The sequence below is a fragment of the Dromiciops gliroides genome, chromosome 3 (assembly GCF_019393635.1).
Source record: "Dromiciops gliroides isolate mDroGli1 chromosome 3, mDroGli1.pri, whole genome shotgun sequence".
Classification (NCBI taxonomy): Eukaryota; Metazoa; Chordata; class Mammalia; order Microbiotheria; family Microbiotheriidae; genus Dromiciops; species Dromiciops gliroides.
Genome location: NC_057863.1, coordinates 560,888,845 through 560,913,378, shown reverse-complemented (window position 1 = coordinate 560,913,378; position 24,534 = coordinate 560,888,845). Strand labels below are relative to the sequence as shown.

Below are 24,534 nucleotides of genomic sequence, written 5' to 3'. Positions count from 1 at the left end.
AAGCAGACAGTTTTTATTACATTCAATGAAAAAGCTTTCATACAAATAAAATCACTGCATCCAGGATAAGAAAGTAAACCCAGCAAAAACCTCTGCATGAAATATCCCTGATATGTGCGATAGCTAAAATATACATGGAATTAATACATATATACAATCAAGAGCCATTCCCCAATAAGTGAGTGGTGAAAGTATATGAGCAATTTCCAGAGGAAGAAATAAAAATGATCAGTAGTCACATAAAATGTTCCAAAGTATTAATAAAATGTGATGTAAAAATCATCTGTTTTAAAAAGGGAAGGGAAGCAAATTAGAGTCCAAGCACAGGAGATTGCCCCTTGTGGATTTGTGGACTGCTTATTTCGTATGAGGTGCTGTGCTCTTGCTAAAGGGGATAAAGGATGAATAAGGCACATTCAGTACTCCTAAAGAACTTGCCCTCTAGCTGAAGGACATAAAACATGCATATAAACAAAGTATGAAAATCAAGTAAAGAATAGTAGCAAGAGCCTGGGATTAGGAGTCAGGAGACCTGTGTGTTGATTCCAGCTTGGACACTTATTAGCTATGTTATCATAGGCAAGTCACAGTCTCCCATGGCTTCAATTTCCTCATCCATTAAATGGGGAGATTGATACCAAGAATAGCTATCTCACATGGCTATGGAGAAAGTGCTTCATAAATTGTTTTTCGCTATTATCTCCATTATTAAGGCATTAAAATAGATGAGATACATAAGCAAAAAGCTATGAGCTTCAATGATCACTTCCACCTGAGGCAGAGAAAGCGTCATGGAAAAGGTGGCTCTTGAGCTAAACCTTAAAGGATATTGCACTGTGTTAGGACAAAGTACTCAGGTACAAGCTCTCCAAATGGCCCTTGCTGCTGTTGTTCAGTCATTTTAGTTATATCTGACTCTTTGTGACTCCATTTGGGGTTTTCTTGGCAGAGATGCTGGAATGATTTGCCATTTCCTTCTCCAGCTCATTTTACAGATGAGGAAACTGAGGTAAACAGAGTTAAGTGACTTGCCCTGGGTCACACAAATAGTAAGTGCCTGAGGTTGGATTTGAATTCTGGTCTTCCTGACTTGAGGCTCAGCACTCTCTCCACTGTGCTGCCTAGCTGCACTTATGTATCTTTATGCCCAGGTCCCTATTTTCTTACTGGCTTTTCACACACTGCAAGAATACTTGGATAGAATGTTTTGCCTGTTATGAATTCCTGGTCATTTGGTTATCTTGTAATTTCTATAATTTCATATTCATAAATATCCACATCGTATTTGTTCAGTTTGCTTCCCCCACCATGCTTTAAGCATATCACTATTAAACGAATTTTATTGTTCAATTTGTTAATATAATTCTGAATTCTCACTTTTCCTCTAGGATCCTAGTCCTTTTCCCAGACTGGAATAACAAAGACTGTTTTGCTACCAAAATAAATAGAATGTTCAAAGTCATGTACAGTTTTTTTTTCCCTTTTTTCTTTCTTTTTTTTTTTTTGTGGGACAATGAGGGTTAAGTGACTTGCCCAAGGTCACACAACTAGTAAGTGTCAAGTGTCTGAGGCTGGATTTGAATTCAGGTCCTTCTGAATCCAGGGCTGGTGCTTTGTCCATGTCATGTACAGTTTTTAAAGAAACTTTTTTTTTTAATTCTATAATGTTTAGTTTGAATATACTCAATCCTCAAACAAAGCAAATCATTTAATTACCCATATTAGCTGGATCCACCTAAGACCCCTTATGGAAGGAAGATTTAATTAACTCTTTCCACAAAAAGCCTTCCCAGCAATTTTTCTGAATATTAATCTTTTCACAAAAGCTAAAATAACTACTGGCTCTGACACTAACCCTGATAATATTTCACCAAATCATGCACTGTACCAGTTATCTGTCTGGCTCCCTTTAGAACACAGTGCAATTGACATCAAGGTCATGAGTCTGATACACATGTGGGCTATTTAGTTTTTCTTTATCTCAGGACCACAGGCTAAAAAGAGGTCAGCAGTCTTGCTAATAAGTGTTTTTGTTCTCAAGGGGGATAAGGCAAAAGAATTTGAATCTGTCACAACAGGTAGAAAATCTGCTCAAAGCTCTCACCATACTCATGGTGAAAACAATATTGTCCTGTTCCTGTCATGCAAAGAATATTATTGGGTTTTATATCATCATTACCATCATTATGATCACTACCACCACCACCACCACTACTATACCTTGCCTTCCATTTGGCTATTGAATTCTGGATAGACTTAAAAACTTAAATAGTTAGCACTTAACTTCACAATCAAATGAACAAAACACCTTTTCTAAATGTATTCATGACTCTCACCGGGATATTTTGAGATCTGCAAGTCTGCAGTCAAATAGTTGACTTATAAGCAGTAAGTTTTCTTCTTCTAGATGGTGAATAGTAACTTCCAATTCAGCTACTTCCTTTTTATGAAGTTCAACCTACCCCAGGAGGAGGAGAAAGAAAGAATAACAGTATATATGTGAACAATAGTCTATATTTACATAGTGCTTTATGATTATAAAGCAATCTCTCCTTTGTTTCTCATGACAATATTTGAAGTAAGTCGGTAGGGTATTAATATTTCTATTTTACAGATGAGGAAACCACACTTAGAGAAGCTGACTGGCCAAAGGCTACACAGAATCCAGCTCTTCTGACTCCATGTAAAGGGCCCTTTCCACTAAATTTCTGTCAATTTTTCTAAAAGAAATTCATCTGCTGGATTAGAAGGCACATTAATTTTAGGGAAAGACGGATCACTCTTTACTGATTTCTGCACTTACTTTCACAAGACTCTTTGGACAACATAGCAACAGAGATACTCTTAGTTGACGACCCTCTATCAATGTCAAGTAAGATATAAAAGAAGACATAGCTCACAAAAGATATGTGCCACTGTGATGGCACAGAGTCTTCAAAGACTCATTCCCTACAGAGGATGAGGTCTTCCAGAAGAAGAGTTGAGAATGATCCTAATATCATGAGCCTAGGTGATTGGAAAAATAGTAATGCTCACAGAAAAGATAGAGAAATTGGAAGAAGGAAAGGCTAAGAAGAGGAAGATAATAGATTCCACTTTGGACATGTTAAGTTATGCCTATATTGTCCAAAGAGTCTTGTGAAAGTTTATTGGACAACCTTTAAGACCATTACTTGCTCTCTCATATACTCAAATAGATCTGTGATCACATAAATGTGAATAGTCCTTCCAGTAATGCAGAACTCAACCTTTCCAGGCATCTTTCATCTATAAAGTTGCCATAAGGAGTCTACTCAATATTCTGGGGGGGGGGAGGGGGAGGGACATCTTCACCTCTTTATGTCACAATGATCATTGTGTAGTGCATAGGTTGTTCCTGCTCCCACTGCCTGACCAGCCCATTTTCCTTTAAATCATAATTTCTTTGATGGCATTCTTTACTCAAGTTTTTCAAAATCCTTTGTTTATAATATATTTCAGCCTCTTTATGCACATCTGTGTCTATTACCCTCTTCATGATGTCTATTCTTAAATCTTTGCAGACTGTATAGCAATAATTGTAGAATATTGGCATTGGCAAAATAGGTCTTTGTTTTGGGAAGAATTTTTACGTCATTATAATATTTTAAATATCCCAAAGGGAATCTAGCCTGCTGCAATCTCTCTGTAATTCATTTTGCATTTAACGAGTCTAAGGCCAAGATCTCTAGATTGTCATCTAGCTCTAATAGTCTGAACAATAATTTATCCATCACAGACTACAGCACGCTAGATGCTTTCATCCTCCACCATCTCTTGAAGTCTGTCCAATTGCATGTTCATTGTTTTCATGATAATATCTACCCATATCATCCTCTCCTTCCCTTTTGCCTTTTGCCTTCAATCTTTTCCAATATCAGGGTCTTTTCCAATGAGTCCCATCTTTTCATTATGTGGCCAAAGTATCTGAGCTTCAATGCCAGCATTTAAGATTACAGTGAATAATCTGAAGTAATTTCCTTAAGTGTTGATTGATTTGATCTCCTTGCTGTCAAAGGGACTCTCAAAAGTTTGGATTTGAACTTAGGTCTGGCTTTCTATCCACTGTGCCACCTAGCTGCCCTTTTCATAATATGTAAATATGAGTTTTCTGGGTAGCATTAAGTCTTGACTTCTCTTATTCTTTCTTCCCTATTCACATTTTCCTAAGTATTCCTATTGTCCATCAATATTCCCACATCTCTTCACTTGAAGTTATTAGGTGTCACTGTGTATGTTGATAATTTAGAATTTCTTCAAAAAATTCCTCTTCTTTCTTTTGTTCTCTGCAACAGATATTGGGGCATAGGTAACAATCATTTTCATGGAATTCTTTGTTCAGTACTTATTGTAAACACTGCAACATGGGATGAACAAATGTCCCATGATGTTTTTGTTGTTTCATTGGTTGTCGGGTCTCAATTTCAAGATTTTGTTATAATTCCGAAGTGATGGCAGAGAAGGGGGAGGGAGGGGAAAGTTCCTTTGACAGTCTATGGGCTTGGGAGAGAGTCCTTTTTGAATTGTTATGTTTAATAAACTTGTTCCATGTTCCATCTCTTACCTTGGTGCTGGCAAGAGAAGTAAAGACACCTAAATGACAGCAAAACATATAAAACCCCATCATAAATACATGTTATCAAGGGAAATGCTGACTTGGAGGAAAGGAAGGTTGATTTACAAGAAGACACATATATGAATCTTAAATCTTTGAAGGACTGGTGCTGGCTGGTATACAAGACATTGTTGGGGCTCATTTTTGGAGGTTTCTGAATTATTTACTGAAAGAATTGGATCAAACTAGGAATATTTGATTTAGCTTTGCAGAAATCCCCCCCCCTTTTTTTTTTTTGGCGGGGCAATGGGGGTTAAGTGACTTGCCCAGGGTCATACAGCTAGTAAGTGTCAAGTGTCTGAGGCTGGATTTGAACTCAGGTCCTCCTGACTCCAGGGCCAGTACTCTATCCACTGCACCACCCAACTGCCCCAGAATACATTGTTTTTTAAAAAAAATTTTGTGTGGATCTAGACTGCCAGTTTCAGCAACATTTTATTCAATATAAACCTTGCTATCAGTACAAGCAAATTTGATTCTTTTATAGTTGTTCCAAAGTGGATTGTATTGCTGTGTGTGTGTTGAGGTGCCATTGAATGATTATGTGTTGGTGGGAGTAATAACCCTATTAAATTATTGACTAACTGGCATTCAGAAGTTGGAATACATCTTCATCAAGGACAGTTGGTTATAAGGGTATCTACGGACTGTACCGATCTCAGTACTAAAAACACATTGCATAATACTGTAGACTCTTGAGATCAAGGTACTGAGAAATGCCTTCAGGCAGGAAGACAATGCAGTGATGGCAATACGCAGGCCATCTGATACTGTAAAGCCTTTAGATTCTCAAAGAGAAAACTAGAGAGGGAACTTTGGAAGACTCTGAACCCTTCAATGATCCTCTTCATCTGGTTTCAGTTCCTCCATCCGCACAATTTGTTGAAGGAATTGTATTGCTACCTACGCTTTCCAGATGGCAAATGAATCTTTGTGGTACCGAGTGTAAGGGGCTAAAATTCTAGCTAGTCTGTCTAAAATATCTAATGAGTGGTCACCAATAAATTATAAGTTTTAGCAAGAGTTAGACTTTTAAGCATTTATTAAGGAGAATAAGAATTTCATAAAGAGAGAGAGAAAGGCCTACATTCATCTATCTATTAAAGGGAGAGCGCATTTCTAGCTCCCTTCTCCACCAGAGTCCTCAGGAAAGAGAGTGAGTCAGAGCGCCAGGCTCCCCCTTCTTCCTCCCACAAGCAAACATCACTTCTTGACACCAAAGAAAAGACGCATGGTCTTGCCCTCAGAGACCTTCACCTCATGGTGGAGCTTTTCTACAGTAAGTCTCCAGCAGGTGGAGTAGTTCCAATCATTACACAAGCAACCCACTCCTCTCAGGATGCCTATAATCCAAGATAGTACTCTAGGTCTGGAGGACTGTATTGATCTCTGGGATGTGGGACTCCCCAGAGAGTTGAGGTGCTTGCCTCAAGAAAGTCTGTTATTTGCCCTTGCAGGAGAATGGGGCTTCACTCTCAGTAGAGCCATATATTTGAGAGACTTTATAGGTTCTCAGGAGTATGAAGTTCAGAGAGAGAGGAGTGCAAGAACTAGAAGATCAGACAGAAAGAGATTTACACATGCACTCCATTTCCTGGAGGAAAGCTCTCACAGCCACATGATCCCTTCAGAGAACCATATCCTCAAAGAATCCCGTGGCATCAGAGATAGCAGTGGAAAAAGGGAGAAATGAAACAGTGAGGAATTTATAGATCCAACAGAAAAGTTCCTGGACCCCAAGCCTGTTGGACCCCATGAAGGAATTTTTGGACCAAGAAGGAAACAGAGCCAGGGACAGATCTACCAAGTCAAGGAGAACATCCAAACGTTGGTTTTCAATGTATTGTGCATTATGTGACCTGTGGGGTCTTGGAGCGAAGGGTAGATCACTAATGCCAAGTGCTTTTCCCTTGATAGAGCTCCTATCTAGGGAAATACTACAAGGCTAGAAGAATATAAAGTATTCTGAAGAGGTGTGGCTCCAAAAGATAGGCCTGACTCAATTGCAATGCTGTTTTATTTCCCCTGCTAGAGTTGGAGTGGGGAAGGGGGATGTCAACTCAGGGCAGTACTATAATTGGAATGTAGCAATCATATAAGAGGAAAGGAGATTTGTTTGGACTATAATCTTGGAAATGAACCCTTTTCATTTTTGTCTTATTTTTAAAATAAAGCATGTTCTCTAGCTGATGTTTATTTCTTTTTAGCCTTAATGTTTGCATAGAAGCTGAGGGATTATTTCATAGAGACCTCGAGTCAATTTCTGACCATGCCAGTAGAAGCTCTGGTTGGAGGCATGAGTCAGAAAGAAGGAATTAGCAAGATGCCCGAAGGCTGGATGGACCTAGTCCATGAGTCCGCGTCAACTTAGAGCAAAGTGTGTCTCTATCTATCTATCTATCTATCTATCTATCTATCTATCTATCTATCTATCTATCTATCTATCTATCTAACTATCTATCTATCTATCATCTATCTATACATACATGCATAGATACATATGTTAACATGCATGTGTATATATAGACCTTGCTTATACACATATATGTGTATTAATGAATACATAAATGTATATGGATGGATGAATATAGATATGGATGGGATAATGTTGGACATGAGATTTTATTGGTATAGGCAACTTTTGATGAAGACATTTCCTCTACCAGGCTGTAATGACACTTTCTCTGCAGAATATAGTTTTAGAGTTGTCGATCAATGAGAGGTTAAATACTTTTCCAGGTGTCACACAGACAATATGTGTTACAGGCAAGACTTGAACTCGGTGTCACAAAAAATAGAAATAGTATTCAGAAGAAGGGGATCAATAGTTTCAGACTCCACATGGCAGTCTAGAGGAGTGATAATAACAGTGATAGTAATAGCAGCTAGCATTTATATAACACTTTAAGTTTTGCAAAAAGCTTCATAAAGATCTCATTTTGTCCTCACAACAACCTGGCTGATGTTGTGGAGGGTCATGCAGCCAGAAAGTGCTTCAGACCAAAATTTCAGTCAGGCTTTTATGACCTCAAGTCTAGAATTCTATCCATTGCATCACTTAGCTGAGGATCTTTTAGAAAGGCTATTTGGTATCACTGGTAATTTTAGAGAGGGCAGTTTTAGTTGAGAGGTGAGGGTGGAAACCAGTTTGTAGAGGATTTTGAAGAGGCAGGTATCTACAGGTAGGTGATACAGTGTGTGAGTGCTGGACTCAGGAAGAGTCAGGAAGACCAGAATTCAAATGTTGCCTCAGTAACTAACTCTGGGCAGGAGACTTGACTTATTTCCTCATCTGTAAAATGGGGACAATTATAACACTTCCCTCCCAAAGTTACCATGAGGATAAAGTGAGATATTTGTGAAGCACTTCACAAACTGTGAGATTTAAAATTGGATATTAGATCATAAATCTCCCCTACTTAACCTTTCCCTTAATTTATCTCCCAGACTAGTAAATGGAAGAAGCTTTTGGTTTTCTAGATAGACCCTTTTATTTATTGTTATGGTAGTCACAAGGTGATGTTGATTAGAAGGATAGGAAAGTAGAAACACAATACAAATCGTCTTAAGTCTAAGCTTAGTCTATATTCCTTATAAAAACTCACCAAACCGAAAAGGCCACCTTTGGAGAGAGACCGTCTGTGCCGCGCCGTCAGGAGTCCCGCCAAGCAGGCAAAAGCCCCACTTCCGTTCTCTCCACCCCAGAAGTCAAGTCCCCGAAGGCAGTCTGACGTGCGCAGCAGGCGGACTGTTCGTCTCCTCCCCAAAAGGGTGGTCCTTCAAAAACTGGCATCTTTCAGTTATCCTAACCAACTGGTAAAAACTTTCATATTTTTTTACCACAAAACCTTAAAGTGCTTTGACAAATGTTAGCTACAATTATTAGGAGAGAGGGAGAAAAGAAGATTATAAGGGCCCCAATGGAGATGGCTTTTTCAAAGGAGTTTAACTGATAAAGGAGGAGAGATATAGCATGGTAACCAGCTGGGATGGTAGGATCTGGTGGGCATTTGTATGGGTAGAAGAGATCTGGGCATGTTTGTAGGTATCATGGGAAGAATGAGTAGATAGCAATTAAAGACTGGAGATGCAGACTGGGGATAATAGTGGAGACAATCTGATAGAAAAGACAGGAGGCAATGGAATCCAGGTTCCCTGTAGAGGAGTTGATCTTGGCAAGGAGAAAGACCCATCTCTTCATCAGAGATCAGAGGAAAAGAGCAAAGAGCAAGGAATTGTGTCAGAAGGATGCGAGATAAGGATGAGATGGGAAGAGGGAGATCAAAGTTTACCTACTCAGAGTGACCAGTCATTTTGGTGGAGTGTGAGACAAAATCCTCAACTTAAAAGGTAGACGAGGTAGAAGCTGTGGGTGGCTTGAGGAGTAAAGAGAAAGTTTAGAATGGCTTCTGTGATGAGTGAATCAATTAAGAAGCAATAGGATAGCCTTGCTGTGGTGAGGGCCCAGTTATCACTACGATGTTTATAAAAGATTTGTGTGGTAACAAAGTTAAAATATAATTATCTTGACCCAGGCATGCATCTGTGCTTTTTTCATATCTTTGTCTGTCATAGAGAATGGAATTGAATGACTTGAAAAAGAAGCCACATTTAAACCTAAAAATGAAGATATTATTTTATGTTAAATATTCTACTTACTTCTTTTTTAAGCCAGTCATTCTCCAAGATTTCTCTACTGCTGCGTTTATCAATGTTTTTTACGGCATTCTAAAAAAGAATAATCATATTTCTGTTTCAAAGAATAAAATTCATAATACTAGAAATTCAAGTTATTAATCTACATATACATACATACACATATAAATATATGTGTGTGCATACATATGTGTATAAATATAAATATAAAATGTATATATATCAGTTAATCCATATCTTTGGTCATTCCTTTACATTTACATTTGCAGTACTGAGATGAAGCAAGATAATTCTTTCAATATAAATGGAAAGTTTTAATTGCATGATGCCACACTATGATTTTGGCTGTATATCTATAGGGAGTAAATGTTGAACTAGATGATAAAATAGTTATTCTTTGGATCTTTTGTTTTTCATCTTTTGATAGTTTCTACTGGCAAATCATACAGTAATCTGTAACAATTAATATGTTGGTGAAAAGTTATGGGTTGACCTTACTGTAGTCCATTAGTTTCATTCATATAGACATGAGAATTGCCTTATTATATATATGGGTTGTTGTTGTTGTTGTTTGTGGAGCAGTGAGAGTTAAGTGACTTGCCCAGGGTCACACAGTTAGTAAGTGTCAAGTGTCTGAGGCTAGATTTGAACACAAGTCCTTCTGAATCCAGGGCCAGTTCTTTATCTCCTGTGCCACCTAGCTGCCCCCTGTCTTATTATATAATTTACATTTGAACAAAAGCAAGAAAAGAATGCTTCATCTGAAGTCTGGAAAACCAGGGTTCAAATTTGGCCACAGACATTTATTAGCTGTGTGACCCTGAGCAAGTCAATATCTCCCAGTATTGTTGTGAGAATAAAATGAGATATTTATAAAGCACTTTGCAAAACTTAAAGTGCTATATAAATGCTGGTCTATAAAAATGAATTATGAAGGCATTCACCTCTTTTTCCCTTGAAGGAAATTCCATCTCCAAGTCCCCTCCCCTCCCCCCCAAAAAGCAAAAACAGAAGCTTGCAAAAAGGCTTAGTGACAGCCTGTGTTTGCCTAATGGAGCCTGAGAGGAGAATTCCTGAACCTCTAGTTACTGGCTGTTGCCATCTGCTTTTTTTTTTTTAATCCCTTTTCTGGACACTGGTCAGAGACTAGCAATTCTGAAGATGGAGGATGTTTGAAGACTTGTGGATTGCTTTGTGTCCTGATTTTGAGAGTTCCCAGATCCTAAAACTCCAAAGATATCAAAAGTTCCTGAGTCTGAGAATCAGGCATTGGCCTCCCAAGGGAAATACATTTTCTTAATACTGAAAACTCTGAATAAGGAAAAGGACTATGCTACAATCTAAGTCTATGTCACGAGGGGCAAAGAGATCTATACCTAACCAGCCTTCTATTATATTGCCAAGAGTTGCTCATATAGTTCAGATCCAAGGTGGATGGGGGTTATTTGATCAGTAGGACCATAAATTATCATTACTTTGGAATTTAATTAAATCTAATGGAATAGGATGGAAAGGAAATCTAATGAGCCTAATGGCCTATTTGAATGTTTTATGCTTCCTTATTTGCTCATCATTTCCTTTGAGTCCTATGTATTTCATGAATTTTTGGTTAGAGTTTGAAATAAAGAGTCCCATACCACAATCCATATTGGACATTTAGTACATATGCAGGAGTGAAGTCTTGGTTACACATTTGTCGGCAAAATATATACATGAGCTATACCTAGGCTTTATTTTGGAGATGATCTTGGATTAATTTAAGGTGGGGTCAATGAGTCAAAAAGATAAACTGACCCATTAGTATGATATCCCCAAGATGAAATTTCTTTTAAAAAATTCTTTTATTTGCAATTTAAGATTTTTCTATCCTGATTTTGCTTTGAAATAAGCATATGATGCATGATAGTGGGCAAAGTAATGGACTTCTGGTTCACTAGCTGTAAACTTTAGGCAGGTCATATAATAATCTAGCTGATATAACTTGCAAGGTTCTGAGGAGCCATTGTTAAAATATTTGTATATTATAATTGCTAAATGCAAGAAAGGTTATGATTATTATTATATTTTAGACAATTTACAATTTTATTTATATTTCATTTAATCAAATATTCCTTTGTTATAATAGATATAGAGTAGTAATTTAATTGAAATAAATCTACTGGAACGACTTCCAGTGTACCTGAAAAAAATATATATATATATATACACACATATATGTACACACACACACACATATATATATATACACGCAAGATAAAAGAAAAAACAATTAGAAAACTGAAATATACCTGCGTGGCCAATTCCTTCTTTTCAACCATTTGTTTCAAGGTGTTGCTGCTAATTCTCCTCCTAGTTTCTTCCAGAGAAGCTCTATAATATTCTTTCAAAGGAAAACCAGAAACTCTGAGCAAGGCTAATTTCAAGTAAAGTTGTAAAATAACCACATTTCTTCGTCTCTTTTCTCCATCGAGAGTCTGTCTCTTCTTTTCATTTCTGTGTTCCTTTCCTGATTTTCAGCATCCTTCCTCTTCCTCCCCACTACTGCCCCCCGCCCAGTAAGCCACTGTTAGGAAGAAGCATGATCTAATAAATAAATAAAAACATATTATACATTTATTTGATGTGTTAGTTCTCTCAGTAGTATGACTATTTTTAAATGGTGTCAGAAAGAAATCTCAAAGGAATAAATCTCCAATGGTAGAATTTCATACACTGTGGTAACTGGGTAGCAAAAAAAGTTGTGCAACTGTCTGTTCCTCCAATCACATCACATGTTGGCTGTCTGCTTGGCTCTTACATAAGATGCATCCTTGGGAAGAAATCTAAGCTATCCATAGTCATATGGAAATGTTATAAATAACCAATAATTGGAGAAATTCAAATTAAAGCAATTGTGAGATTCCAGCTTATACTTATCAGATTGGCAAAGTTTACAAAAATGGAAAATGAAAAATGTTGGAAGGGTTGTAGGAAAACAGGCACGATGGTTCACTGCCATAGGAGCTGTGAATTGGTACAACCATTCTGGAAAGGGATTTGTAACTATACACAAAACATCACTAAACTGTGAATGCCCTTAAACCTAGCAACACCAGCAGTAATAGACCTATACACACCCACAAGATGTCAAAGCAGAGGAAAAGATCCTATATATACAAAAATATTTATCATAGCTCTTTTTTTTTCCTGTGGAGGCCAAGAACTAGAAACTAAGGTGTGATTGGAGAATTGTTGAACAAACTGAAGCAATGTAATGTTATTGTGCTGCAAAAAACATGATGAAAGGGACAGTTCCAAAGAAATCTAGCAAGATTTGTATGAAATGATAGATGGTGAAGGGAGTAGAATTAGGAAAAAGTTTTAAACTATGACAACATCATAAAAATGAACAATTTTGATGAACAACTTTGAAAGACTTAAGAACCTTGATCAACACAATGATCAACCATGATTACAGAGGACCAATGATGAAGAATTCTACCTACTTTCTGACAGAGTGATGATGGATTAAATGTGCAGAATGTCTTACCTTTTTGATGTGGCCATGTTTCATAATTGCAAATTTATTAGGAGGGTTTTGTTTTTCTTCTTTTTTTTGTGAGGAGTAGAATTTTGAGGGAGAGACAATGCTTGTTAATTTAGTAACAAAATGGGAAAAGATGCTTTCTTAGCACGTAAGTTTCACGGGTTTCCAGCAGATTAATAGTTAAAGAACCAATTTAATATTATTGAATTCATGATCAGAAAACCACCACTGCTAAAAAATGATGTGAAATTTTAACAAACCTTATAAAGTAGAACATTTGCACTACCTAACTCTATATCTAATTTATCTGGAGCATTTCTGGCTAGGGTAGGGAAAGCTGAGGTAAAAGAGTTTTACTAGGACTACTTAGAGTAGGTATTTTGAGTATCCAAGTCTCTAAAAATAACTTAATGTTCTAAATTTCCTTCAGAAGTTCTGTAAAAGTGGGCAGCATCTCAGACAACTAAACAAAGGATACCCCATTATACATATTCTGCCTTCCCAGCGACATATCTCATAAACAGCTCTCTCTTTAAAAAACAGGGGAAAATAAAGCAGATGGTTGCATCTTGCTCAGGCTACCAACTAGAAGATAGTGAGAACCTTTGTATTCTGTATTTATCCTTCTAGTAAGGGAGGAAGAGAAAAAGGGAGGGAAGAAGGAAGGGAGAGAAGAAAGAAGGAATAGATGAAGAAAGGAAGGAAGGAAAGAAAAAAGGAAGGTAGAAAACAAGAATTTATTAGGTGCTTACTTTGCCAGGCACTGTGCTAATTTCTGGAAATATAATACAATATAAAAGAAAGACAGTCCCTGGCCTTGATGAGCCCACATTCTAATGGGGGAAGACAACATATGTAGGGGCCAAATTTAATATGGGGAGAGTTAACTGGGTGGCTCACCATAATATTGGGGTTCAGAAAATAATGAGGGACTTCTAGGTCCAAAGTTTCCTCCCCTCCAAACTGCCTTTTTTAGTTATTTCTCCCAGGCCAATAAAAAAGGCGATTAACAGCCTCTTTTCCACAAACAAATCAGGTTTTATTAATGGGAATAAAATACACAGCAAAGGTGAAATTAATTAAGCCAATGACAAGGGAATAGGGCAAGAGAAAAATGGATGAGCTCCCTGGCTCTAGCAAAGGCTGACACAATTCCCAAACTTGCTTCCAGGTCACACGTAAAACTGAGCTGAAAAGCAAAGGGTTGGCAGGGAGAGGAATGAAAGTACCCAGAAATCCAGAACTCTATAAGCAGAGCAGGAAGGGAAATGAAGACCCCAGGAGGAACTCAGCAATGGGAGAAGGGGCCAGCCTGGCAGAGGAATACTCTAGGGTCAGAAGGCTGCAGGGATGGTTGGATGTTGCAAGGTGAGCATGCCTCAGACACTGAAGGAAGTTCTAGGATGAGACAACTGAGGAATGATCTTGATGACTGGAAAGTCAAGAGCAGTCAGGAAGAAGATGACTCCTTTTACAAAATGGAAACCCCAGGAAGAACTCAGCGACAGGATAAGATGTGGGAGGACATGATAAATATTACTGTGTTCACTGTCAAATAATGGAAGATTATGCATTCTTGCTTTGAATGAACTACTGGGGAAAATCAGCATGACATGATGTCTTAGCTGGCAGTCAGAAGACCTGGGTTTGTTCAATCCTGTGTCTGATAATTGGTGCCTATATGACTTTGGAAAAGTGGACAAGCCACTTAAATTCACTGAACCTCTGTTTCCTCATTTATGGCCTCTGACATACCTTCTAGCTTTCTGTAGGTGAATAGATGGACCAGCTCCTCATTTCTACAGAAGACCCTCTCTATTCCAAGTTTTATGATAGGTCAGATTATACAGTCTTAGAAAACACTAGAAAAGCTACATCACATTCAGAAGGAATCTGTATTAGGATTCAAAGAAAACATCTTTTTACTCTGATTTCATTGCCTCAAAGTATATTACTCTCCATTTCTGCTGCTGCTTCTTCTTCCATTGCATTTTGGAATCAGTTTGCTGGATGCCCACTGGTCCCAATGATGCTTCCTCCGGCTAACCTTTTCCTTATACCAAAAATCTACTGCTTACTCTGGTAGCAGTTCCCTTTTATAATCTCTGGGAACCTTATTGTGGGGTTTGAAGAGCCTCCTTTCCTTCCCCAACTCCTGGTGTTAATGATGGTGGTGTATAATTTGAGGAGTACACTTTTTTTTCCTTACCCACTCCAGTATTGTCTTCCTTCTGAGAATTCATTACAGGTACTTGGATTGGTTTGGGAGAACTGACCTGACATTTTCCTTGTATTCTCTTTAACTGAACTGATGTCATTTTCTAAGGAGTTGATTAGCTTAGCATGTTGTTCACTCCCTACATTCTTGTATTCCTCCCAATATTCCCTCTCTCCAAGTTTCTCAAGGAATATTTTCTCAGCATTATTTATCTGCAAGCGCATATCTGTTGAAAGAAAACAAAAATGCAACGTCATACTTAATTATTTCCACTGTATTGTTCTTTGAATGATAATGACTATTCAACAGTTACTAGTATGTTGCAATCTGATTGTATAAGGGTAAAAAATTGTTATTGTTCAGTCATTTTTCAGTTTTTTCCGACTCTTTGTGACCCCATTTGGGTTTGTTGTTGTTGTTGTTGTTGTTTTTGGCAGAGATACTGGAGTGGTTTGTCATTTCCTTCTCATTTTACAGAAGAGAAAACTGAGGCAAACAGGGATGACAGACTTGCCCAGGATCACAGTTAGTATCTGACCCAGATTTGAATTGAGGAAGATGCGTCTTCCTGACGCTTTATCCACTGTGCTACCCAGTGTAAAGATTAATAGCTGAAAAAATGCTGTTGTCATATAAAACAACTTTATGACACTTGTTTTAAAACTCTCTGTAATGAAAAATATCTTCATCTGTCACTCCTATTTCAAATATTTCAAGAAGACTGATTGGGGGGGGCAATGAGGGTTAAGTGACTTGCCCAGGGTCACACAGCTAGTAAGTGTCAAGTGTCTGAGGCCAGATTTGAACTCAGGTCCTCCTGAATCCAGGGCCGGTGCTTTATCCACTGTGTCACCTAGCTGCCCCAAGAAGACTGATTTCTATAGAGAAGCTGTGTGGGTTCTTGGCCACCCTGAGAGCTTACATGGTATATCTGATGATCAGAAGTTCTAATGTCACCTACGATGATTGTTTTGTTTGTCTGATAAGAATATGATGGCCCTGTTTGCCACAGTGGGCCATCACATGTGGTGTTTATTGGTACATATTCACTATCCAGGCTCATCATGCTTGTGAGCAAGAAATTAATTTTTACTTAGGTCACTACCAAGGTTCTGGCAACTCTTTTTATTGAAATGTTTCTGATGAACTAATCACAAAGTTTGAATGTTTGTGCTGCCGTATTGTGAAATGATAGGGTAAGTTCATCATGAAAACCTATCTTTTTAAAAAATTTCTAATCATATAAATTAGTGCTTCCCAGGGATGGAAGTAGTCTTATATATTGGAAAGATCCCTGGATTTGGAGGGAAAAGACTTTTGGTCTAAATTCCATATCTGTCCCTTTCTCTTGAAATTTGTATCTATGTCCTTTCTTCTCCCTGGGCTTTGGCTTTCTCCTCTGTAAAATGGGGGCGGTTTAATCTACCTCCTGGGACTGTTATGAGGAAAGCAACTTAAAAACCCTAAAGTCAGGGTCCTAGGGGTCTGGAATGTGAACAGAGAGCTCTTAACAACATCCCCTCCTCCATGGTAAGGCTGAGGGCCTGCTTTCAGGAGAACCGTGAGACTGAACAGTGGAAGAGCCAAGGAGAGGCACGGGATCACCAGCAGACAGACATTCAGGTGGCAAACCACAGGAAGAGATGTCATCAGAGGCACTCTGCACATGTTCCTGACCTCTAAATGGTAGCAAGACATGATAATGATAATAGCTAACATTTACATAGACCTTGCTATGTGCCAGGTACTGTGCTAAGTACTTAAAAAAGATTATTTCATTGGATCCTGACAACAACCTTGGAAGATAGGAGTTATTATTATCTCCATTTTACAGTTGAGGAAACTGAGGCAGATAGAGGTGATTAAGTGACTTGCCCAAGGTCACACAACTACTGTCTGAGGTGGGATTTGAATTCAAATCTTCCTGAGTCTAAGTCCAGCACTCTATCTACTGTGCCACATAGGTAAATCCAAAAGGGAGAAGTTTAATTTATGTAAATTCATCCTGACCCAATATCCCTGCTAAGCTCTTATTCTAATAGATATCTGTGTCTTTAATTGTAATACTTTGTTGCTGAATAATTTTTGTTTTGTCTTTTGGGGTGGGGCAATGGGGGTTAAGTGACTTGCCCAGGGTCACACAGCTAGTAAGTGTCAAGTACCTGAGACCAGATTTGAACTCAGGTCCTCCTGAATTCAGGGCCCATACTTTATCCACTGTGCCACCTAGCTGCCCGCTGAATAATTTTTAAAAGGGAACATTACAATGGCTTCTGGGTAGTGCAGTAGATAGAACACTGGGCTTGAAATCAGAAAGATTCATCTTCATGAGTTCAAATTGTGCCTCAGACAGTTAGTTATTAGCTGTGTGACCCTAGGCAAGTCACTTAACCCTGTCCACCTTATTTTCTTCATCTGTAAGAAGGAAATGGCAAAACACTCCAGTATCTTGGCCAAGAAAACCTTATATGGACTCACAAAGAGTCAGACACGGCTGAAAAATGACTGAACAATTACAGATATCAGTGTACGTATAAATGTTTAACAATTCATTGGGGGGGGGAGGGGGAAGTATGCTTGACATACTTTTAAGTTTAATTTGCATTAATGACATTTTCCCCATCGTTTTAAGTCTAGACAATCAGCAAAACAATAAACCAAGCCCTGATTTGTAGCATGTACCAGTTCCAAAGGTGTATATGCTCACACTGAATATTTAACAATTGGCTCCCATAAGCTAGTTCAAGCAGGCATCACCATGTTAGCAATGGCAGGTAGTCAGTCTATGAGACATTATTCATCATGACCAGGAAGGAAGGCAGCAAATTTGCCAGTAGCCCTAATGAAAGCATTGGACTTTCTACTGTGCTAAGATTGCCTAGCAGCAACTGAATAAAAACAGACGGGCCTCTGGGCTGTGTAGTCCAGTCCATTGTTTCAGTGATAGTTATGTGGCTTAGCAGGAAGGATAGTGCAAGAAAGCCATTGAAGACGTTTTTGTAGGACAGAAGTATGGCTCTGTGAAGACTAAATCCATAGATAACCTACCTTTCCCTGGGTCGTGTATGTCCCTGGGGAAGTCTGGAGCACTGTCCTATTCTCCCTGAAGTCTTAAGCATGAAAAATACCTAACAATTTGGGCAATGATGCCTAGTGTCATAAGGTCAATGACAGTCCCATCCTTCATTTCTGAGCCTTTCCCTGTTCTCATTGCCTTTGTCTGAGGTTTCCATGTGCTGATGACAATGAGCCAAATGGACATCATGCTCTTGCATACATTTCTACAGTCACGTTGGGGTCCAGGGACAGGAGGAGATTGCTCCAATTAGTTAAATCCAGAATTCTCCCAGGCCTTAACTGGTTCCAAAGACTCTGTAAATGTGGCATTGGTTTTGGAGATGCTGCTAAGATTTAGGCTGCTGTTTAGATTTCATGTCAGCACACCTTTCAATCTGCTCTGGCGTTTATATAAAAGTGATCCTTGGTGATGGTCTGGAAGTTGTATGAAGCACCCGAGGCTCTTCCTCCTCCCCCGCCCCCCCAATGGAAGAACCATTGAATTGCTGCTTTCTCATCATAGCCAAGACTACAGAGAGACCCAGTCCCAGTGCTGTACCTCACCATCCCTGAGCTACTTCCTGGTCCTTCCCAATCTTCCCTCCTGGCTTCCCCAGCTTCCAACCCCGAGCAGTCTCAGTAGCCTGAGGGTATTGGGATAGACTTGGTTTTAAAGCTTCAGCAGCAGAGGTAAGGTAAGACTAGATGTGACCCATGGGTGGGAAGGAAATCAAAACCAATGAAAACTGCACCCTGTCAAGGTGAAAACTTCCCTAGGGCAAGTCTTAAGGGCAAGACACCATGTGTCCAGGCACCGTCCTAGGTCAGCTTCTCACTACTTGCCTTTCCTCACTTCTTTCCCCGCTTATGGCAAGACTGCCTCAGCATGTGATCAGGACATAGACAACTTTGGCCCATATTCAGCCTCGCTATAATCACTTCCTTCACGCGCTCTCTGATGCAGCCCAAAAGCCTTCTTGCTATTTCTCACACATGTCCTCCCCATCTCTTAGATGAGAGGATGATGCCTTAGTATTATTTTGTGGAGAGCAGAGTGCCAAAAAGAACTCTGTCCTGTGTTAACGACGTTATGGGATCATCTGAATTTCTTGTTTATTATTCCCACCCTTCCATCCCAGAATTGAGATTCTCTATTCCCAGCTGACTTTCTTTTCTGTCTTCTGTTCATATTCCTAAATAGTTTGGCTACACAGCTAGCAATTAAACAATTAAGAAATTACTAATTGGTCATTAAGAAATGTTCACAGGGGGGCGGCTAGGTGGTGCAGTGGATAAAGCACCAGCCCTGGATTCAGGAGTACCCGAGTTCAAATCCGGCCTCAGACACTTGACACTTACTAGCTGTGTGACCCTGGGCAAGTCACTTAACCCCCATTGCCCTGCAAAAACAAACAAACAAACAACAACAAAAAGAAATGTTCACAGCATCTTGATCTCACTGGAGAAAAAAAAAAAGACTTATCCAAACAATAGTTAAATAAAATGGTATTGATAAATTCCACTCATTATTAAATAACCTTTCAAATTTTGTTCCTGATCTCTAACGAACTTCCATTTCTGTTTCAGGGCTTCTTCCACTTCTTCCCTTGTCACAGCACGTGCTGCTGCTGCCTTCTTTCGCTCTTCATTTAGTTCACTCACCAGATTCTTGATATGCCACACCTGCTCTGACTTGAGCCGTGCATTCTAAGATTAAATACAATAGCAATTGAACTATGTTAGCTGCAGCATTTACATTTCTTCTCAACCATCAGTATGGGAAAATACACAGAGCCAGATACAGGTAGAGGGAAACTAGTAAGATATACATGGACTCAAGGAAAACATACATGGATCCCAATACACATGGACTGGAAGGGAATGTGCACAGACACGTGGCCCTCTATGACATCCCCAAGAAACCAGCACATCAGGGAAATACAAAGATCTAAAGATGACAGCTGATGGAGACAGATGGCAGCACAGAGAGGAGATCCGGGGCCCAGCTGGGTGCTGCAGGAATGCCAGGTGACAAAGTGATAGAGAGATTGATTCCTAGACCATGTCTCCTGGACCCAGCAGATGAATTCCTGAATGGCACCAGTTACTGTGCCAAGTGAAAGAATTCCTGTGCCACTTAGAAGATAGAGCCAAAGAGCAGCAAGAGATAGAGATAGAGAGAAACAAACCCAGACACCCCTGCCCTTCACTATCACTGTGAGTTTTATGGACTGTGAGCGCCAGAGAAAGAAGTCAATGCCCTAGGGACCTTGAGTGTCTTCATCTGGGCAGAAGACCTCAACTTCCACACAGTATTGTAAGTTGGGAAACTTTATAGATCCTTAGGAAAGGTGCTGGTCACTGGAAAGGGGAGGTGCTGCTGGAGTTTCTAGCAATAACAAGTGCTTTTTTTTTTTTTTTTTGCAGGGCAATGAGGGTTAAGTGACTTGCCCAGGGTCACACAGCTAAGTAAGTGTCAAGTATCTGAGGCCAGATTTGAATTCAGGTCCTCCTGAATCCAGGGCCAGTGCTTTATCTACTGTGCCACTTAGTTGTCCCTGCAAGTGCTTTTTAACCTTTAGGTTGGGGTCAGGGGATGGGAAGGACAAACCTCAATGAAGTCCTATAAATTTGGAGAACTGTATAGGCTGTAGGAGAGTCAGAGTTTGCCAGAGAGGGAATGATAAAGGAATCCTGTTATGGGCAGTGCACTTTTTAAAAGCCAGTGGTCTGGAATACTACTGTCTTATAAGAAATGATGAGCTAGTTGATTTTAGAAAAACATGGAAAAACTTACATGAAATAATAAAAAGTGAAAAGAGCAGAACCAAGAGAATATTGTACACAGTAACAGAAATACCGGCATAGAACAACTTCAATTGACTAATTCATTCTGAGTATTATAAATACTCAAATCAACTACAAAGGACCCAGGAAGGACAACACTAGCTACCTTAAGAGAAAGAACTGATAAATAGAAGCGTGAATAGTATGGTTTTACATATACATGCATATTTGTGTATAATGGTAGCCTTCTACTAGGGCAGGGTGGGAAGAGGGGGAGAAAAAAAGTGCCTAGCAGAGGAAAAAAGGAAAACTGAGAAGAAAGCACTGAAAAAGCAGGGTACCTTTTAAAAATAATGAGTAGTATTTATTAAATAGTTTAAAAAGGTAAACAATGTAAAATGGGAATTCATGGTTTTATAAGGAATCCTCTTTTTATGTTGTCCTGTGTACACAGAAATGTTCTGTGTGTGTCTTTTTTATTTAAGTTCAAAATGAATAAAAAAATTAAAAACAAAAATAAAAGTTTTTTTAAAAGCCAGTGATCCCACCCCTGTTATACTCTTCCTTTAACTCTTGAAGTGCCCATCATGTTAACCTGGGACTTTTCATGAAAGGCTGGGGAGGGGTGCCCTTTCTCTGCCCCTGCAGCTCCCATATGTTAGCTAGATTAGAGGGGGCTCAGCTGGATGGGCTTAAGCCTAAGCCTCTGGCTGCTTCTTCTGCTTTGCTTTCTTTTCTTGATCCAAGGTGGCTGCAAATGATAATTTCAATACCTAGTCCAACTTAGACATGAAGAGATGCCCACTATAACATAGAAAAAGTCATCCAGGCTCTACTTTCTTGAGGTCAGTCACTACATTTCAGACAACTCATCATTCTGGATTTTTTTTCCTTAACATCAAACCTAAATTGGTCCCTTTGGAACTTCTACTCATTGTTGCTAGTTCTGCCCTCTGGGGCCAAACAAAAAGAGTTTAATCCCTCCTCCATGTGACAGCTCTTCACGTGCTTGAAGACAGCTATTAAATCCTCCCAGAGACTTCTCCTATCCATGCTAACCATGCTCAGTTCCTTTAATTCCCATATGTCATAAGTTCAAGCCTCTACACTATCTTGGATATTCTCGAAATAAATGTCCTTCAGAAATTGAATGTTAACACTCCAGATGGGTTCTGACAAGAGCAGAGTATAATGGGATTATGACCTCCCTGCTCCTAGGATCTGCGACCTTCCTAATGGAGCCCAAAATTGCATTAGTTCTTTTGACTACCACATCACATTGCTGCCTCGTGTTAAGCTTGTGGTCCAATAACTTCCCTTCTCCAGGTCCTTTTCAGAACAATTTCTATTTATTCTTGCTTACCCTTCTTATACTTGTGGAGGTTTTGGGTTTGGGTTTTTTTTTTGTACCAAATGGTGAAACTTTACTTTTATCTCAGTTGAATTTCATCTTATTAAAATTCAGCTCAATGTACTATCCAATCAAGATCCTTTTGGATCCAAGTCCTATCATCCATTGTGTTAGCTAACCGTCCCAGTTTCCTGTCTCTGCAAATTTGATGAGCATGGCATGTTTACATTTATTCAAGCCATTGACAAAAATGTTAAGTAGCACAGAGTCAAGTACAGATGCCTGGGGTACTCCATTGGGATTCCGCCATATTGACAATGAACCATTAATTTCATTAACCATTTAGCTAGAGAATATCCAGAGAAGGGCGACCAGGATGGTGCAGGGCCATGAATTCGTGTGGTTGTTGTTGTTGTTCAGTCGTTGTCACGTCTGACTTTTCGTGACCCCATGAAGCTTAGCACACCAGAACCTTTCATCATCTGCTATCTCTGAAAGTCTGTCCAAGTACATGTTTATTGTTCCATGACACTATCTCGCCTTCTGCCATCCCCTTTTCCTTTTGCCTTCAATATTTCCCAACACCAGAGTCTTTTCCAATGAGTCCAATCTTCTCATTATGTGGCCAAAGTATTTAAGCTTCGATTTCAGTATTTCACCTTCCCATGATTAGCCTAAATTAATTCCTTTTAGTACTGACTGCTTATGTATGTTTGGTCTGGAGAAAAGAAGACTGGGGTGTTGAGTGAGGAAAGGAACAAGATGGCTGTCTTCAAGGATCTGAATTATTCATTAGTTAATGAGTAGTTATTACTACTCTTTGTATCTGCCATCCAACCTGTTCTGAATCCATCTGATTGTATTACTGTCTAATCCAGATTTCTCCATAGGAGTAGTATGACATGCTTTATCTAAGTAAACTCCATTCCTGCCATTAGTTTAGTAGTCCTGTCAAAAAAAAAAACCACACACACAAAAAACCCCAATAAACTACCCAACAAAACAAACAAATGAAATGAGTCCAGCATTGCTTGCACAAAATGAAGCTATCCTTGCTCTCTGTGATAATCACTTTTCTTTCCAGGTATTTGTCAACCCCTCTTTAATGATCTTTTCAAGAATTTTCCCAGGAGTTAAAACAAAGCTCCCTGCCCTATAGTTTGCAGACTCTATTTACTTCCATTTTTTCAAAATCGAGTCAGCATTTGCCCTCTCTAAACTTGTGGTAATGCTTCCATTTTCCATGATTGTTCATCAAGTTATCACTGACAGTGGCTTTGCAATCAAAATATAACAATAGGGGCAGCTACGTGGCGAAGTGGATAAAGCACCAGCCCTGGATTCAGGAGGACCTGAGTTCAAATCCAGCCTCAGACACTTGACACTTACTAGCTGTGTGACCTTGGACAAGTCACTTAACCCTCATTGCCCCACAAAAAAAAAAAAAAGAAAAGAAAAAGAAAAAAATGTAACAATAGCTTTTATTTATATAGCACTTACTATGTGCCAGGTACTGTGCTAAGCACCTTACAATGATTATCTCCTTTGATTCTCATGACAACACTGGGGAAGTACAGTTAATAGGCCCATTTTACAGATGAGGAACCTGAGGTAATGCAACTTGCCCAGGGTCACACAACTGATAAGTATCTGAGACTGGAGTTGAGGTCAGATCTTCCTGATGCTAGACCTGGTGAGCTATACACTTTTGCTTCCTAGCTGCTCCATTGTGTCTATACATTCTTTCAGGACCTGAGGATGCAGTTCATCTGGGTCCAGTGATTTGAATTCATCAAGGGGAGCCTAATGTTCCTCTGCTTTTTCCTTACTTATTATAGTGAGCATCAACATCTTGTTAGTCATTTTTGTTCTGCTCTTCCCAGTCTAAAGGTCCCTCTTCTTGGCAGAGAAAACAGAAACAAGGATTTAGAATCTCTCTGTTGCCAGTTGTTGCTCCCCAAGCATCCATTCTTATCTCTTCTTTGCTCATTTTTCTCCCAATATAATTTGTAAGCCCCACTAGTTGTCCTTAGCTCCTCTTGCCCCAGTTCATTCTTAGCTTTAGCATACTTGAAGTTATTTTTACAGGACTGTGCTATACTTATATTCATTTTATTTTGGTCTGGCCTTACTTCCATCTCCTGTATATTTCTGTAAGTATGAAGATGGGTGTATCCAGGTTTGGGGTTGACTTTGTGAGTTTGAGAGATCTGCACTTCAGGAGTCCTTGGTCATTATACCTTCCCTTGGGGAGAAAAAGAGGCAAATCTCTGGCCTGAGCTTGCTAGAAGATATTACCCCAAGAG

The 24,534-nt window shown here is 39.2% G+C and overlaps 1 protein-coding gene across 1 annotated transcript in view; it reads right to left on the bottom strand.

Moving 5' to 3' along the window:
* Positions 1 to 24,534, bottom strand: part of CCDC83 (coiled-coil domain containing 83) — a 56,311-nt gene that overhangs the window by 12,292 nt on the left and 19,485 nt on the right. The window contains exons 3-7 of the mRNA XM_043993711.1: positions 19,629 to 19,797; positions 15,092 to 15,259; positions 11,578 to 11,669; positions 9,293 to 9,361; positions 2,337 to 2,458 (exon numbers count right to left, since the gene is read on the bottom strand). Coding sequence (XP_043849646.1) covers positions 2,337 to 2,458; positions 9,293 to 9,361; positions 11,578 to 11,669; positions 15,092 to 15,259; positions 19,629 to 19,797 — 620 coding nt within the window. The remainder of the gene's footprint in view (positions 1 to 2,336; positions 2,459 to 9,292; positions 9,362 to 11,577; positions 11,670 to 15,091; positions 15,260 to 19,628; positions 19,798 to 24,534) is intronic.